This window comes from Dendropsophus ebraccatus, chromosome 5 (assembly GCF_027789765.1).
Source record: "Dendropsophus ebraccatus isolate aDenEbr1 chromosome 5, aDenEbr1.pat, whole genome shotgun sequence".
In the NCBI taxonomy this organism is placed as follows: Eukaryota; Metazoa; Chordata; class Amphibia; order Anura; family Hylidae; genus Dendropsophus; species Dendropsophus ebraccatus.
The window spans coordinates 29,753,301-29,771,386 of NC_091458.1; the positions used below are offsets into that span (position 1 = coordinate 29,753,301).

An 18,086-nucleotide genomic window follows, 5' to 3' on the forward strand; every position below is an offset into this window, starting at 1 on the left:
TAGAATGCCAAAGGTGTGCAATGCTGGAATTGCTGCAAAAGGAGGATTCTTTGACGAAAGCAAAGTGTGATGTAAGAACAATGTTATTTCAAATACAAATCATTATTTCTAACCTTGTCAATGTCTTCTATTCAATTTACAACGTATGGGGGTGAATAAGTGTGGCTTTTCATGGAAAACACAAAATTGTTTGGGTGACACCAAACTTTTGAACGGTAGTGTATCATTTATTATAATCGTGGGAGGAGGGGGGGGGGGAGAGAGCGGGGGGACAGGTACAGTACCACAGAAATAAGAGGTGGATCAGGTAAACTAGGGCTAAAGCTATGCTGCTAATTAATGTGGGGTAGGCAGGCTGTAGGGGGCAACCAAATAAGTAGTATCACGGTAGTTCCCGGTGTAAAGACTGCTAACTATCCCTAAAATGCCCTGCTCTTACCCCTAAATGTCCTATTCTAACCCTATACTATGCAACACCAAGAAGAATAAGAAAGAGGAGGAGAAAAGGGGAGAGGATTGACCTAAGACCAAAGTAAAAGAAACAGAAAAGGGTCGACACCAGGGTCCATAAGGCCGATCTGATAGTGGTGTCAGGCCCCAAAGTTTTTTTTTTTGTTTACCTGACCCACCTCTTATTTCTGTGGTACTGTACCTGTCCCCCGCCCTCCTCCCCCATTATGATAAATGATAAATTTTATATTTATATTCAAATATTTATTAGCCCTACAGAAATTTAATCAGCCAATTATCTGTGCAGATTCATTCTTTCATTATATTATATATAGGAGGGAACATATGGGGATTTGCATAATCGTACGTTACTGCACATACGGTTTACCAACTATACTTACCTTTAATAACCCTTTCCTACACACACTGATGACAATCCTTTAGTTTAAAAGAGAAGTTTAGTACTTAGGTCTCATTACATTCCCATACTGGACATGTGCCTCAATTTCTAGCTTCATTATGGTTTTACTTCGATAGTAACTGAAGTGCGTTCCACCCTGACACACAATACATCTAGGCTACAATCACATGATTGATGACGTGGTCCTGGCATTGTGTCAGGGTTAAAGGGGTTATCCAGCGCTACAAAAACATGGCCACTTTCCCCCTACTGTTGTCTCCAGTTTGGGTGAGGTTTTGAAACCGAGTTCCATTGAAGTAAATGGAGCTTATTTGCAAACCACACCTGAACTGGAGACAACAGTAGGGGGAAAAGTGGCCATGTTTTTGTAGCACTGGATAACCCCTTTAAGTAGGGATACGCTACTTTGGGCTGTAAGCAAGAGGTGAATACTAGCCGCCACGCATGCCCATTGCGCGGCGGTGCGCTCCAGTGTGGGATGCATGGATCACGTGACCAATGAACACTACGGGATCACGTGACCTGCACGTAGCGCTGCGCTTCCAGTTTTTCCATTTCCCTTAAGGCCCTATTCCACGGAACGATTATCGTTCGTATTCGGCCGATATCGGCCGCTACGGACGATAATCGTCCGGTAGAATAGAGTGCAACGATCAGCCGACATCGTTCATGTCGGCTGATCGTTGCAGTCGCTTGTTTTTCAACATGTTGAAAAACAAGCGACTGATATAGCAGCGATCTGCTGCCATCGCTCCGTTGAATAGGAGCATCGGCAGCAGACGCTGCTATATCCTATGGGCTGCCCGGACGATCAGCAATCCCCCGGGCAGCCCCCCCGCCGCCCCTCCCGCACTCACCCGCTCGCTGCAGCCGCGTTGAATAGCGGCGGCAGCGAGCTGGGAACGAGGAGCAAACGAGCGCTGAGAGCGCTCGTTTGCTCCTCTAAACAACCTGTGGAATAGGGGCATTAGTAGTTTATTTCCAATTTGCAGGGTCCTGCCTTGGCTTTTGACTGGCCAAGCAGGCCTGACACGTCACAACCTGCTTTCCTGCTCTTCTGAGGAAAAAAAAGTCCTGGACTTCCCCTTTACACAGAAAAGCAGGACTAAGATCCTGAGCTTCTCCTTGAGCTTCTCCTTTAATACACACAAAAGCAAAAAAAAAAAATTGTTGGAAGTCAATACAAAAATAAAATTGTTTACAGTATTTATTAAAAAACAGATTTGTCTTAGTCTCTGTGCTGTCCATAGCGAGGAGTAACATACAGTGTAGAATGCACACAGCATGTACATCCATTACAGACATGTCACTCTTTAGCTTTTGTAAAATCAAAGGGCTTCCACCACTGTGCAAACTGTAAAACCTTCTTCCTCTGATCATCAAAATTCTCCCGCACGGCCTTCCTCCAGACTCTGGGCTCCAGATCCAGCATGCCACCGATGATTTCCTACAAGACAAACACGTAGTAGAAAATACTGAATGCTTTTTTCCCCCCAAAAACAGTTCCACTCTTGTCCTGTGTTTGTGTGTGGTATAGCAGCTCAGTCTCACTGAAGTGAATGGAGCCCAGCTGTACTACACAACATAGCCTGATGATAGGCGTGCTGCTGGTTTTCTGATCGCAGAGGCTCTGAATGCTGGTACCCACTATGATGGTGATAGTCAGCACTTCTCTTCTTTCTAAAGGCAAGCTAACCAGAATATTTTATTTTCCCATGGCGCTTTGCCTGTAAGTCTCCTGTCGTTTGTAAAAACTTTTGACGTTTGACTTTTGTCATTAAAAGTTTTGATTGGTCCGGAGCTGAGAACGAGTGGGGAGAAGACTGCGCTGCATCATGTGCTCTCCTCTCTCCTTGTGTAAGAAAAAAAAAGGGCTCCACAGACTTACATTATGAGCCCGACTTCTTTTTTTTTCTCTAACACAGAGCGGGAGTGGACCGTGCCGCAGCGCATCCTCTCCCTGCTTGTTCTCCTGATCGGAATGGGTCTGAGCACTGACCCAGACTAACCAAAACTTTTGACTTGTCTCTTTGACATTTCAAAAAACTTTTTTTTACAAACGACAGGTACACTTTAAGCCATCGGACTCCTTAATGACCATTCCCCCCCCCCACCCTCGATAATATTTTTATCCCTGGACATGTGAAATCCATATGTGCACTACTTTTTCCTCGGTACGTATAAGTTATTAGGTGTACAGATACATAACTAAAAGTATGCTAGAAGGGATTTATGAGGCTGGGTTCACACTACGTATATTTGAGGCTGTATTTTTGAGGCTGTATAGCAACCAAAACCAGGAGTGGATTGAAAACACAGAAAGGATTATGTTCACATAATGTTGTAATTGAGTGGATGGCCGTCATTTAATGGCAAATATTTGCTGTTATTTTAAAGCAACGGCTGTTATATTGAAATAATGGCCGTTATTTACCGTTATATGGCGCCATCCACTCAATTACAACATTATGTGGACAGATCCTTTCTGTGTTTTCAATCCACTCCTGGTTTTGGTTGCTATGAGGACCTGACATGAGGACCAAATACAGCCTCAAATATACATAGTGTGAACCCAGCCTGAATGTGTATGTCTGTCGTGTATACAGCAGGTTACGCAGCTCTGACCAGTGTTCACCATCAGCACAATGAAGACATTTGAGAGATGTTGCTTTTTGTGCCAATAAGGACATAAAATACCTTGCCAAAGTAATGCGGGAACTTGTTGTGATCTTCGATAACATGAGCGAAACCTCCTTGAAGTCCAAAATCCACCGAGAAATAGGGCAAGCCTTTTGGAACCTAAAAAAAAAAATAAGATTATGATGCAATGCATTGTATTTTTTTAATTGTTATTCTGTGGCGCTTTTTAGTAAAGAGAACGGGAGTAACAGTGAATCATTGGTCGATCTGCTACATGGTGCCGTAGCTACAGCACTTCTGCCACGGCTTCCCCAAGTGTAACGTCTCATATAATGCTAACATCAGGGAAGGTTCAGCATTGAGAGCAATAGTCATACGTAACTAGGTCAGAACCAGGGCTTGAGCAGTCCTGCAGTTCCTGACACAGCCACTAGAACAAAGCTGTATAACTATTATAGAAATCTGGTTTTACTTTGCCAGAATATTATTAATTTGTAGAGATTAAAGGGGTACTCCAGGTGGAGGGCTTTTTTCACAATGGACATGGAGGGGGTGGATGAAAGCAAGAATGTCCACTTACCTACCTGTCTTACTGCCCAGATCCCTGGACGCTTCCTGGTGTTTGACGTGGTTTTAGAAGTTACTTTTCAAGCCTGCTCAGTCATTCAGCGGTAGAGGCAGGACCCCTCTACAGCCACTGAGTGGGCTTGAAACGTCACGTCTCAAGCCACATCATAGACCAGGAAGCGTTCGGGGATCGGAGACCGAAACTGCGATGCGAGACCCAGCACTGGAACCGGGGAGGTAAGTGGACATGTTTGCTTTCATCGACTCCGTCCCCATCCATAGTAAAAAAAGAAAAAAAAACCCTGCCCGAAGTACCCCTTTAAGTGTGAAATATAACAAACTACTCAGGATGCAGCACAAATGACATCATTACTTCTCCTTTACTCGTTGTTACCCCATGCACTTTGCATGATGGCCAAGAACAGGGGAAAGGAAATGAGACAACTCTGGCTCTATCTATGACTACTACTTACATTTATGGACATGGACATGGTTTGCCGTAAATCTATTGGTTGGATTCTGGGAAACTCCATTGGATAAAAGTCAGCCACATCTGCCAGGGAGCCATGTTATATGTATGGAGGCCTCCCGACTTTGGAAAGAAGCATGATATCATCAGCATGTCCAATCTTTTGCTCCTATGGAGGATATGTTGCTAACCAAGCATTTGGGGCAATGGCTTTTTTCATATTTTGCATATTTATGGCGGAGCTGGAATGGATTCGGCTAACAACTAGTTCAAGTCAGGCAGAAAGTGTTGTTCCCTGGCAGTCAGGGAACACCAGGTTGCCCATTATAGCATAAGTGTCTCTCCTGAGTGAAGAGGAGTATGGTCGATGAGAGTAGCTCACAAGAGAGTGTCATAGCCGTTTTGTTTCCGTAACTGTGCGAGTCCCTCAGCTGTTTAATCAATTCCCTACCTTATTCTTTATAGTGGCTCAAAAGGTAGAGATCAGCTTTCTATTTCCAATTAGGAATTCTGAATAAATTGTACTGCAATAGTGTAAAGACACATGAAATCAGAAGTGGCCTGGTTAAATCATATCAAACCTCCCAAGGCTTCCGCAATGCAAAAAAAATCCCTTTTCTCATTTCAATACAGTCGGTATGGAACGAATGGCTGATGACGTGAGTGGAAGCAAGAAAATCCATATACAGTGTCATCCAAAAGGTGAAGAGGTCTCTCGAGTCGGGCGGGTTAGGAATAAATAAATAAAGTAAGCTCAATTCCATCTGGAGCTGGGGAATATTCTCCCTCTTCTCTAATAAGCCACATCAGATCTGCTGCTTTTATGTTATTTATAGTGGAAAGAAAAGATCAAAGAGGAGACCTGAGAAGAGACCTTCCGCGCCTACGACATTTTCTAGTAAGATTTATAAATACATACTTTTGATCATTTAAGATATTTCAACCTAAAACATTTTTGGGCTTGGTTACTCTGAAAACAAGCTATAGCCCAATATATATAGTTAAAAAAAAAAAAGTAATAAATAGCTGAAAACCGTAATACCTCCTCATATACCAACCCTTCCCGCTAATTCTGAACGGTTCTAAGATCATGGGTTTTAGTCCTTGGTGGTTCCCCTCTCTAATAAGTGCCTGTTCACACTACGGAATGGGCGTGGATATTCCGATCGGAAACCCTGCCAGCTGACTCCGCGCTAAATCCTGTCTGCTATGTCTTTCAATTGGAGGCCTTGCGCCTCCGCTCTTTCCGCTCAAAGAATTGACATGTCAATTCTTTGAGTGGAGAGTGGAGGCGCGCGAGACCTCCTATTGAAGGACTCATCACGGAGTCTGCGGGCGGGGGTTCCGAGCGGAATCTCCGCTCCGATTCTGAACTGTGAACAGGCCCTAAGCTGGGTCCCCACACTTCTCACTACATGCTTTTTTAAGCATGGTCTTCATTGGGGTTCAAAAAGAAGAAAGAGTGGATGTACTTGAGCAGGAGCAGTAAATCTCCTAGCGTGAATCCACGCTGCACCACATCAAATGGATGGGATTAATAGGAGGTGGGCACTTACCAGAAAAAGCTGCCAACACTGTGCTGTATCATTAGAGTAAGATGGTAATTATTTCTACTCACAAAGCATTATGGCAGTAGAGTGAGAAGAATGAGGATGCCAGAGAACCAGAGGATGCAGACCATAACATACTGCATGTGACTGCTGACCATGGGACCTAACATGTTACAGCAGAAAGACAGCAATCAGCAGATTGGTGGCCCTTGTTGTAGAAAAACCCAGGCAAATGTAGTAAAGAATCCCGATGCTTACCAAAATCGATTGATGCTTATTTATTCAGTGTAGTAAATCACAGAAAGGTTACAAGAACGCATTTCGACCCTCTGGCCTTTACCAACTGTACAGCTGATTAAGGCCAGTGGGCCGAAACGCGTTCTTGTAACCTGTGATTTGCTAAACTGAATAAATAAGCATGAATCAATTTTGGTGAGTGTTGGGATTCTTCACTACATGGGACCTGACAATCTGCCACTGAGGCATCAGGGACGGCAGAGAGGGGAGCCTGCATAAGATTTAATAGGGAGGGGAGACATACTGGTTTACTGTACCATATAAGAAGTAGGCTATGTTGTGCACCATGCTGGGTATAAGGAGAAGAGATATGGTGAGGATCAGGAATGAGACGAGGAGCCAAACTGTGGACCAGGAATGAGATGGGGAGCCATGCTGGGGAAAGGGGAAGAGAGGGAAGCCATACCAAGGACAAGAATGAATGGGAAGCCATACTGAGGGTCAGGAACAAGAGGGACAAGGAAGTGGAGGGAGCATCATGCTGAGGATTAGAAATGAGGGAGGAGCCATGATGGGGACTAGAAATAAAAAGTGAGCCATGCTTGACTCCAGGTATGAGAGGAGTAATTTTAAAAACAAGTAATAAGAGGAGAAGCCATGTCGGCAAACAATAATTCATAGATGACATGATTTGTGTTTGCCTGCTGTACATGCATGGTGACTTCATCAAACACCTAAATCTACATTCGGTTTAATACCTCTAATAGGTGGCACCTGAACCAAGCTTTCCTTATTCTGCATGTTTTTCCCAGTGGAGCATAGCATGGCCTATAAGTCTCTACATGCCACTTGGGAGCTCTCCTCAAAGGAGAATCTCAACCTTTTCACCAGAACAGGGAAATAAAAGTAGTCTGTGTCTGCAAATGGAACTTGCCACTTTATATAGTCCTGGGATTACAGCAGCCTCTGCCACTATTTCCTCTCTTAAACTGCATGTAACAGTGCAGAGGCTGCTGTAATCCCAGGACTTTATGGGAAGTTGGCAAGTTCCATTTTCAGACACATTCAGATCCGTTTACAGAGATGACTGTACTTATTTCCCTATTCTGGTGAAAAAGTTGGGATTCGCAAGTGTAAAAGCAAAGGTAGAAAGTGTGAGCGTAACTGAGCGGCAAGACTGCTGTGACTGTACCAAGGTAATGGATCTCAGAGCTGGGAAGTTTTTATCATTCACTAGAAATATAGTTTAATGACAGCATTTAGTCTTCTAAACGTGGGGGAAACTGTACAACAGGTCAGAAGTGGCGCAGAGCTAATGTCTGCTTTAGAATATTCATTTATCAATAGCTGTGTGATAAAATTAAAAATTAAGTAGCTGACATCAATCAGATTACTGTCAGATTTTACATGGTGCCAAAGCCTGTCCCTATGACAGCGTTATAAATCTGCCCATTTATGCAGCAAACAGAGATCCGCTTTAATTTATAGGAGATTATAAATGTTTAAGAGGAATAGCATGAAACTGAATCATTCAACCTGTCAAGACCCATTCTCTTCATCCAAAAACGGTTAGTCATCAATCACAACTTGACACTTCTCCAAATCGTAATTTCTTCTTCTTCTTTTTTTTTTTTTTTTTTTAGACAGACTAGTAATAACTCAATAACTGGAAGAAAATCTGATTTACTGCCAAACAGAACGGGACAACTTTCACTTAGTTCCTCATAAACACATCAGCAACACTAACTCCCAGTTAGATAGCAGATAGCATGCTATAAACTTATTTTGATAATTTGATATTTAGATCTGTAACTGATCGCTAGAACTGGGGACTTTAGTTGCTTCCCCATTGGAAACCACACACAAGGGCAATAGTGAGGAGGAGACTTAAAAAAGGAGCCACCCATTGGGTGGTGCTAACTGCATGTGAGAATACACAGCCAGCACAGGAATAAAAAGGGAAAGAGAAAACAGCAATTACAGGGGTTACCCACGATTAGAAAAACATAGCTGCTTTCTTCCAAAAACAGCACCCCTCTGTAGTCAGGTTGTGTGCGGTATTACAACTCTGCTCCATTTACTTTTATATAACTGAACTGCCACAATACCACACCCAACTGAGGGCAAGGGTGGTGCTGTTTCTGGAAGAAACCACCTATGATTTTTTTAATCCTGGATAACCCCTTTAAATGGTCAATGTTCTTTCTAGAAAGTTCCTTTTATGCAACAGTCTAACATGTTTGTATAGCATTTCATTAACCAAAAAATGACTCTATCCCAGAAAAACAGCTCTAAATCTTGCCCACTAGCTGTCTCATTTCTCTGCTACCTACTGCCTGTCGTCATTGGAAATCAGTCTATAGTAACAGCTAGATCAGGACAGAATACAGAAGTAGTGCTTACCATGTGCTACCTGCAGGAGAGAGATCCAGAGAAAGCTGGTCTGTGTATCTTCAGCCTGAGGCCGTCTGCATTTTGCTTTTCTCGATAAATATAATATTACAAGGCACTAGATTACATGATAGTAATGTAGGGATTTATGATGATTGTCCTTTTGTAGTCTGAAAGGAATTTTTCTCCCTGTGATGGGGCAATTGGCATCTGCCTCATGAGGGTTTTTGCCTTCCTCTGGATCCACACAGTAGTGGTTTTGTAGATTGAACTTGACTTTTGTCTTTTTCAAACTTTTATAACTAGTCCAAATTGTTACTCAAAAGGTAAATCAAGGTTTCCTTCTCATCTCTGACCACCCAAAAAGTTCTGAGCAGCTGTACCTCGTGTTAATATCAGTGTACCTACTGCTTTCCTTAAAATGATAATTCTCTTGTTTCTTTCCTTTCTTACTTACAAACCCAGTGCATCAGTAACCCCTTCCCCCATCTGGTACTATACTATAATCCTCACTTGCTCAGCACAGTGCTAACCTGTTCAGTCCAATGTATTTCCACAAGCTCAATGTCATGGCATTGCAGTAAGGAGATATATATATATATATATATATACACACACACACTCACCGGCCACTTTATTAGGTACACCATGCTAGTAATGGGTTGGACCCCTTTTGCTTTCAGAACTGCCTCAATTCTTGGTGGCATAGATACAACAAGGTGCTGGAAGCTTCCTCAGAGATTTTGGTCCATATTGACATGATGGCATCACACAGTTGCCGCAGATTTGTCGGCTGCACATCCATGATGCGAATTTCCCGTTCCACCACATCCCAAAGATGCTCTATTGGATTGAGATCTGGTGACTGTGGAGGCCATTGGAGTACAGTGAACTCATTGTCATGTTCAAGAAACCAGTCTGAGATGATTCTAGCTTTATGACATGGCGCATTATCCTGCTGAAAGTAGCCATCAGATGTTGGGTACATTGTGGTCATAAAGGGATGGACATGGTCAGCAACAATACTCAGGTAGGCTGTGGCGTTGCAACGATGTTTAATTGGTACCAAGGGGCCCAAAGAGTGCCAAGAAAATATTCCCCACACCATGACACCACCACCACCAGCCTGAACCGTTGATACAAGGCAGGATGGATCCATGCTTTCATGTTGTTGACGCCAAATTCTGACCCTACCATCCGAATGTCGCAGCAGAAATCGAGACTCATCAGACCAGGCAAGGTTTTTCCAATCTTCTACTGTCCAATTTCGATGAGCTTGTGCAAATTGTAGCGTCAGTTTCCTGTTCTTAGCTGAAAGGAGTGGCACCCGGTGTGGTCTTCTGCTGCTGTAGCCCATCTGCCTCAAAGTTGGAGGTACTGTGCGTTCAGAGATGCTCTTCTGCCTACCTTGGTTGTAACAGTTGGCTATTAGAAAGGCAACAGTGACTCAATCAGCTCGAACCAGTCTGCCCATTCTCCTCTGACCTCTGGCATCAACAAGGCATTTCCGCCCACAGAACTGCCACTCATTGGATGTTTTTTCTTTTTCGGACCATTCTCTGTAAACCCTAGAGATGGTTGTGCGTGAAAATCCCAGTAGATCAGCAGTTTCTGAAATACTCAGACCAGCCCTTCTGGCACCAGCAACCATGCCACGTTCAAAGGCCCTCAAATCACCTTTCTTCCCCATACTGATGCTCGGTTTGAACTGCAGGAGATTGTCTGGACCATGTCTACATGCCTAAATGCACTGAGTTGCCGCCATGTGATTGGCTGATTAGAAATTAAGTGGTAATGTGCAGTTGGACAGGTGTACCTAATAAAGTGGCCGGTGAGTGTGTATATATATATATATATATATATATATATATATATATATATATATATATACACACACAGTTTATCAAGCTCAATGTCCACTCCCAAATGGTGCAGCCAATCCAGCCAATGCAATACAAATGAGGTTCAAAGAAGAAGGTTGATCCAGCACTTTAAACTCCTCAAGCTTACTTCAAAAGTAGGTAAAAATCCACATGTCGCCAACAGGATAGGACCAGCTACACCTCTATGTTTCAGGCACCACAGCAGTGAGAGGAATGACATAACCTTGCCACCAATCTGAAGGTTTTATAAAATCTTTTGAAACTATAGGTACACTTAGATAGAAATAACAGTAGTATGTTTTTTTTTTTAGTTTCTGCTAAAATTCAGTATTGAAATAAAAAAGTGATAAAGTGACAGCCTGATCCACAAAATACTATATGAGCAACAAGTGGGAAGTAGATTAAAGTATTAAATTGTATCTTAGCAAGACGATGACATTAAATGTGACATTCAAAATGTCACCGAGGGCCCATGGGCTGCATCAGCCATAGTGTGAGATTTGTTATTATATAAAAGCTACAGCTGCAGACAGCTCGACCTCCGCAGCAGAGATGTATAATAGGCACGGGTGGATAGAACAGGGCTGGGCGGCAACGGTGGATGAACGGTGCAGCATTACAGGCAGATCGCACAGTGGCCTATTTAGATGATGGATAACATTACTGAAAAACAAGTTAATCTACCCTCAAAAATGATCAAAACTCATAATCTCATCAGAGAAACACGGGAGAGAACATATCCGAGCTCTGAAAATTACATACGAGCTGGAATTAGAGGTAAGCTGGAAGGTAGGATAGCAATCATCTCTGGTAGGAACGTGGAACAGAACCAGAGGAGTTTGGAAGTTATATGGAGAGAAAAAAAAATAAAATGTTAGATTCAGGCGTTGCATGGTGCTGAAGTAGTGTGAACTGATAGATCTGAGAAAGTTTGATCGGACAATGACTGATCAATTGATCGGGAAGAGAGAGAGAAGGCTAGAGAATTAAGACTAGGGTTACTCAATGATGTTGGTCACATGACGAAGATTGCAATGTCACAAATTCCAAAATGTTGCACAATGGTAAGTCGCAGACAAGCAACATGTCACGGTGTGGGCCGTTCTTCAAGACAGATAGACAGACAGACTGACAGACACTACAACGACCAACAGACGTGAGGCCCATCGACAGACAAGAGGCCAATCGACAGAAGAGGAGGCTAAGGGGGCCTATTCCACGGAGCGATGATTGTCCGAATAGGCCAAATTCGACCGATTACTGCTCCATGGAATAAATACAACGATCAGCCGATAACGATCATCGGCTGATCGTTGATATAGGTTTAAACCTATAATTGTTGGGCACCGACCACGCATCGCTACATGTAATAGTGGTGCGCGGCCGGCGACTGACTATTTACATTACCTATCCAGGCTGCAGGGCTCCTCTTGCAGTCTTCTTCTCCCCGGGTTTGGCGCGCTCCAGCTTCAGAGCGGCCTGTCTCAGCTGACAGGCCACTCAGCCAATCACTGGCCGGGACCGCGGCGGCCAGCGATGGGCTGAGCGGCCTGTCAGCTGAGACAGGCCGCTCCGAAGCTGGAGCGCACGGGACCCGGGGAGAAGAAGATTGCAAGAGGAGCCCTGCAGCCTGGACAGGTAATGTATAAAGTTTAGGCAAGGGCTGCAAGGACATCAGTAATGATATCCATGCAGCCCTTATTAAACGATAATCGGGCCGCGGAAAAGGCCCAGTAAACAAGCGCCGGTCCAGTAGATCGGCGCTAGTTTACAGTTATTATCAGCCCCCCATCGGCCCGTGTAATAGTACCCTAATCGTCAGATAAGAGGCCGATCAACAGATATTGTATAGATAGATAGCAGACGAAGACAGAAAAAAGATGAGACAGATAGAATGATAAATAGATCCTCAAATAATCTACGGACAAATATTCTATGGAATAAAAGATAGATTAAGACAGACAGCTATTTGCTATATCCGGCATATGAAGTCTGCACACACCAGGATACACGCAGTTTTGGAGAAACTATTCACTCCCTCTTGGGACAGAAGAAATTATTTCGGCTCCCGGCATAATTAATGTGATAAGAATTAGAGCACACTGTGCATATTTATTAATGCTGCAGATTATTATTATTATAATAGGAGCCCGGCACACTGAAGAGCCCACGATGGTATTCAGATCATGGAGTAACAGCACAAGGTAAACACGTCCCCTCGGATCTTTTGGATGTCACATAGATGTCACATACATACTGTCTTCTATCATCCTCTTCCACCCTGACAGCAGATGCTGAAGACATCAGAGTGTAGGGATGGTCGTTCTTACAACTGTGACATGCTGCACGTACCCTTAGATAAACCAGTGCTTCTTCACTATGTCAGACAAGGGGTATGCGGCATATAAGGGGAGCAAGCTTAAGATGCAATAATGTCACTATCTTAACCTAATGGACCTTGTTAGAGTGATCCATCCATCACATAAAAATCAGGTCTCGATAACGGGTCTTATAAACAAAGGCAGTCTACTGTGTTCACATTTTAAAGGGGACAGCCCATAAAACACATATGGTGACTGGCTTAAGGCAGACGGACGCAAGTGACTACTTACAGCTCGCCGAACGTCCTTCATAGACAGGTCTATAAGCTTCTTATTCATGGACCATTCCTCATCGGATTCCATAATTGCTTTCTGCGAAAAGAAGAGAAATTTTGGTCATAGATGGATCGTATAATATAGAAAAGGCGATGCGATGGTGACAGTATGGTTTCAACATGGCGGCAGACTGTAATCTTCACCAGGAAAAGTGTCATCTCTATGTTTCTCTACATAAGCACCACCATAGGCAAAACCACCATACACAAAATAGAAAATGCCTCTGTAAACAATGTAGCTCCTGACGCTCCATAATTTAAACAACTCCCATTAATGTCAATGGCAGTAAGACAGCTGTCGTGTCTGTTTTCAGCTTTCCGTCCAGAACAGAGGTAGCCATGATAACGCTTTGTGGGTAAAGCCCTTTGAGCAGAGTATCCCTAGCAGCCTGGCTGTTATACACGGCTCTAGTATTATATATATATATATATATATATATATATATATATATATATATATATATATATATATATATATATGTGTTCATGTGTAGTGGAAATGCGTTGGATTTCCCACCTGGATTTGCAGACAGAAAATTTTCGGTAGTAAGAAAGTGAATGAGATTAGAATGAATCTATGAAAGTTCTAAGGAATTGAGCTATGGAAAAAAACAAGGGTTACTAGTGGATTTTCCACAGTGACTTTAAAGGAAAAATCTACAATACACTTCTGGGTGTCGGATTCTGCTCTGGATTACCTCTGGATCTGCAATGGAATCAGCAGACACTGTCAGGCCTCCGTTTTCTATTTCCGATATACACCAATCCTGTACTGACATAGCATTGCCTGAGCTGGAAGTGTAGGCAAAAGCAAAGGGACCAAAAAAGCCTTTGCATGGGAATAGATAAGAGGTGTGTGCTTTATTATTATTATTATTTATTATTATTATTTTAATTCTGCAACAAAATCTACCCCAGCGCAATTTGGTGCAGAATTTTTGATTGACTGTCCTGCAGATCCAGGTTTGATTTTGTAGCAAGTCAAAACTATGCGATTGCCATGGGCTTCAGCTGGCTGGCGCACACACAGGCAAGCTGGTACTAAGCTCCACCCACTGTGAAAAGGTTTGGAAACTGTAGTTTGAAACAAGGCATCATGGGATGACTGTTAAAGTGTCCCTGGCATTTATTTTTTAAGTTTTGATTGATGAGGTTCTCCCCCCTCCCCCCCCCCCGGCTGTATGTCAGAACAGAGCTCGACCTCAGAAGGGAGACCCGCTGCGATCAGTAACTTTTGAGCACAGGTCACAAGCAAGCTACTGCAAAAAAAAAAAAAAAAAAAAGCATAAAAAAAATAACTGATTTTAGTTTAATATTTTTCACCGTTATTCTCACAGTCATCCACCGAGGATGATATCCGTGTAAGCTCATGTAATGACTAAAGTTGTGCTTTAAAGTTCTGCTGATATTACCAGACAAAATGGCACATATGCCATCGTCTCATACAAAGTCTATAAAATAACACGCAAGGCTGTAAAAGAGCAGCCATGAAGGCCAGCGAGTGTCAAGAGTAAATGTTATGCCGGCTGGTTTTTGCCTAATGAAATCTCGTCTGGGTTGGCCGTCATTTCAGCGAATGCGTTCCTGGACACCCGGTGACAATTGCTTATTCCGAGTTCTATTTGCCATGTACTTCACCTTTGCCGTAGAATACATTGAGGTGTGATTTATGTCTGCAATAAGCTCCCATAAATCTGGGATAATGAGATTTTACTCGATGTGCAGGAAATCCTTCCATACACGGAGCTGTTGTCTGATTGAAAAGATGTGATCTTTACCCTGCCCGTAACAAGACTTCAATTTACTCCAGAACTTTTTGTGCTGAAGACTGAAAGTTTCACGGTTCAGAAATGGTGCAGAATATCTTCAATTATCATTTTTCCACAGACGAAAAATATTATAATTTGGTGCAACCCCCCCCCCTCTCAATAAAACATAAAGCAAAAACTAAAGGGGTTCTCCAGTAAAAAAAAATTCTCCCAAATCAACTGGTGCCAGAAAGTGCCAAAAATTTGTAATTTACTTCTATTAAAAAAAAATCTCTAGTCTTGTAGTACTTATCAGCTGCAGTAGGAGGTGGTTTATTCTTTCCAGTCAGGAGAGGTTTTCTATGGGGATTTGCTGCTGCTCTGGACAGTTCCTGACATGGACAGAGGTGGCAGCAGAGAGCACTGTGTCAGACTGGAAAGAATACACCACTTCCTGCAGAACATACAGCAGCTAATAAGTACTGGAAGTAAGGAGATTTTTTTAATAGAAGTAAATGGCAAATCTATATAAATTTCTGACACCAGTTGATTTAAAAGAATTTTCCCGCTTGAGTACCCCTTTAAAGGACAGATCTTCAAAAGATATCTAAAACTGAAGGAACAATTTTTACACAGGCATCATGGCTGTGCTCTCTATGGTTTACAATACTCCTGAGAAGCAGAAAAAGTGCAGATGGCCACAGTATGCTACAAATTATAAAAAAAAACAAAAAAGCACAAACAAACCTGAAACAACATACACATGATCAATAGGGTCTGACTTGAATTATAAAACTGAACCAGTGTGTCCACTGCCTAGCAATCCAATTACAAAGCAGCATTAACAAAATAAATAAAAAGCCATTCGAGAACAAACTAACATTTTAAAGGGGATATCCAGTGCTACAAAAACATGGCCACTTTTCCCCTCTCTTGTCTCCAGATTGGGTCGGGTTTGGAACTCAGCTCCATTGAAGTAAATGGAGCTTAATTGCACACCACACCTGAACTGGAGACAAGAGAGGGGGAAAAGTGGCCATGTTTTTGTAGCGCTGGATAACCCCTTTAATCATGTGAAAAAAATAACTTTTTGTTTTTATTGAAGCAGCACTCCTGATCCCCCACCCATATAACGCACACTCACCATCACTAGTCCTACAGTGCCATTTGTTCCATTCTAGCTCTTCTGCATCCATACACTACAGTGCTGTAGGGGCCCTATTACATGGAGCAATAAATCTTCCGATTATCCCTCCGTGTAATAGAGAGAACGATCAGCTGATCTTTTCTTTAGGTCCAGACCCAAAATCATCCAGCATCGGGTGCACAGCCCTACTTGTAATAGTAGCATGTAATGGTGTCCCCGGGCCTTCCCTGGTGTCTTCAGCTCTGCCTTCTGTTCCAGTCTCTGCACTGATAGGCTGCAGCCACTCAGCCAATCACTGAGACAGGCCGCGGCCAGTGATTGGCTGAGCAGCCGGCAGCCTGTGAGTGCATAGATCGAAACAGAAAGCAGAGCTGCAGGTACCGGGGAAGGGCTACGAGGGCACCGGGTAACGTGGTAAGGTAAGTTAATACTTCATTATTTTACACTAAAGGCAAGGGCTGCACGGACATCACTAACGATGTCCGTGCAGCCCTTGCTTCCTGATAGTTGGTCTGTGTAATTGCTCAGTTTCTAATTGGGCTATGTAATAGGACCCCAACTGTGACTGGTCATGTGACCAGCAGCATAAAACTAAATGGCATTATTGTCTCAGGAAGTGGTCTGCTCTGGTCAGCTGACTTCCTGTAACATCACATCTATCAGATCTTCCTATGCCCTATGAGATTCCTCCTGGCAATGCTAGAAAAAAGTTGAGGTTCCTTTAACTCTCAGATTCAGTGGGAGGTCCCAGAGGTCTAACACCCCCAACCATAAAGTGAGATCCTAGCATAAAGGATATCAATCTCTGTTAATGTTAATATCTTGGCCCACCTCTGATCCCTCCTCTGCAGTCAGAATTGTCATGAGGCCTTGTATGTCAGATCCTCCCCCCATGAATCTGTAGGTCACACCAATCATAGAGGTGCCATAACTTAAAGAGGGCTTCCTATAGTCAGTATCACTTTGCCACTAAAATTCCCAAAAATTACCAACCTTGAAATAAATCGGTGCCATGTCCCCGACTTCTTTAGGCAGAGGAATACATTCATAAACCAGGTGGAAACGCTTTTTTAGGTTCATGTTCGTTTCAAGAAAGACGCAGTCCAGTCCTTTATCAGCAAACAGTTTGACCAGTGTTTTACGGAACATCTAGAATGGAGGAAATAGAACATTGGTAAAGCCCTCCGGAGGCACCTGCCATCAGCAGCCAGGATTGGAGGTAACTCTGACCACAGACATTTAACCCCTGAGATGTTGTACGTTTGTCAATGCAATCATAAGGTGCTAATCAGTTGTCATGGGAGCCTTATGAAGACTTAAAAGGCTGCCAGGTTTGTTACTCCTACTACACCCTGCCATAGGTAGTGTGTAACAGGGGAAAAGAAAAAACAAAAGTACACTGCAACACATTAGTATTGCAGTGATCTGTAAAAGTCTCAGTGAGAGAATGGAAATAAAAATGTAAGAAAAAAAGTAAAAACTAAAAAAGTAAATATGATAATAATCCCTAACACAACCAAATAAATATACAGTGGTACCTTGGTTTAAGAGTAACTTGGATTGAGAGTGTTTTGCAAGACGAGCTCACAGTTTTTCGAAATTGTAACTTGGTTTAAGAGGAATGGTCTGCATAGCGGGGTCTACAGCCCTGTATTCTGACCCAGAAAAACACCCTCACCTTCCAAATCATAGCAGATCCACTTCTGGCTGGGGCTTGCTTCAGGGGACAGGACTGTGGAGGTAATCTCTCCATAGCTGTAACCCCTCTCTCCTCTGGCAGAGTACAGCATGTATGTGCCCACATCTGTCCTGTTAATTTCCTCATGCTCCCTGCAGTCTCCGTCAGCCCTTGTGTTTGCCATCCTCTCCATTCCTGCTATAATGTGCCTGCACTTACACTCAGCTATACACACTGCTGCTATAATCT

At 43.1% G+C, this 18,086-nt stretch overlaps 1 protein-coding gene and 1 long non-coding RNA gene across 3 annotated transcripts in view; one reads left to right on the top strand and one right to left on the bottom strand.

The window, feature by feature from the left end:
- LOC138792387 (uncharacterized) overlaps nucleotides 1-18,086 on the top strand; it is a 298,550-nt gene that overhangs the window by 182,378 nt on the left and 98,086 nt on the right. The gene's annotated exons all lie outside the window — the stretch shown is intronic.
- Nucleotides 2,066-18,086, bottom strand: part of CWF19L2 (CWF19 like cell cycle control factor 2) — an 89,191-nt gene continuing 73,170 nt past the window's right edge. For both annotated transcript variants that reach the window (XM_069969751.1, XM_069969753.1), the window contains exons 15-18: nucleotides 17,153-17,308; nucleotides 13,221-13,301; nucleotides 3,569-3,670; nucleotides 2,066-2,318 (exon numbers count right to left, since the gene is read on the bottom strand). In XM_069969751.1, coding sequence (XP_069825852.1) covers nucleotides 2,178-2,318; nucleotides 3,569-3,670; nucleotides 13,221-13,301; nucleotides 17,153-17,308 — 480 coding nt within the window. In that variant the 3' untranslated portion in view covers nucleotides 2,066-2,177. The remainder of the gene's footprint in view (nucleotides 2,319-3,568; nucleotides 3,671-13,220; nucleotides 13,302-17,152; nucleotides 17,309-18,086) is intronic.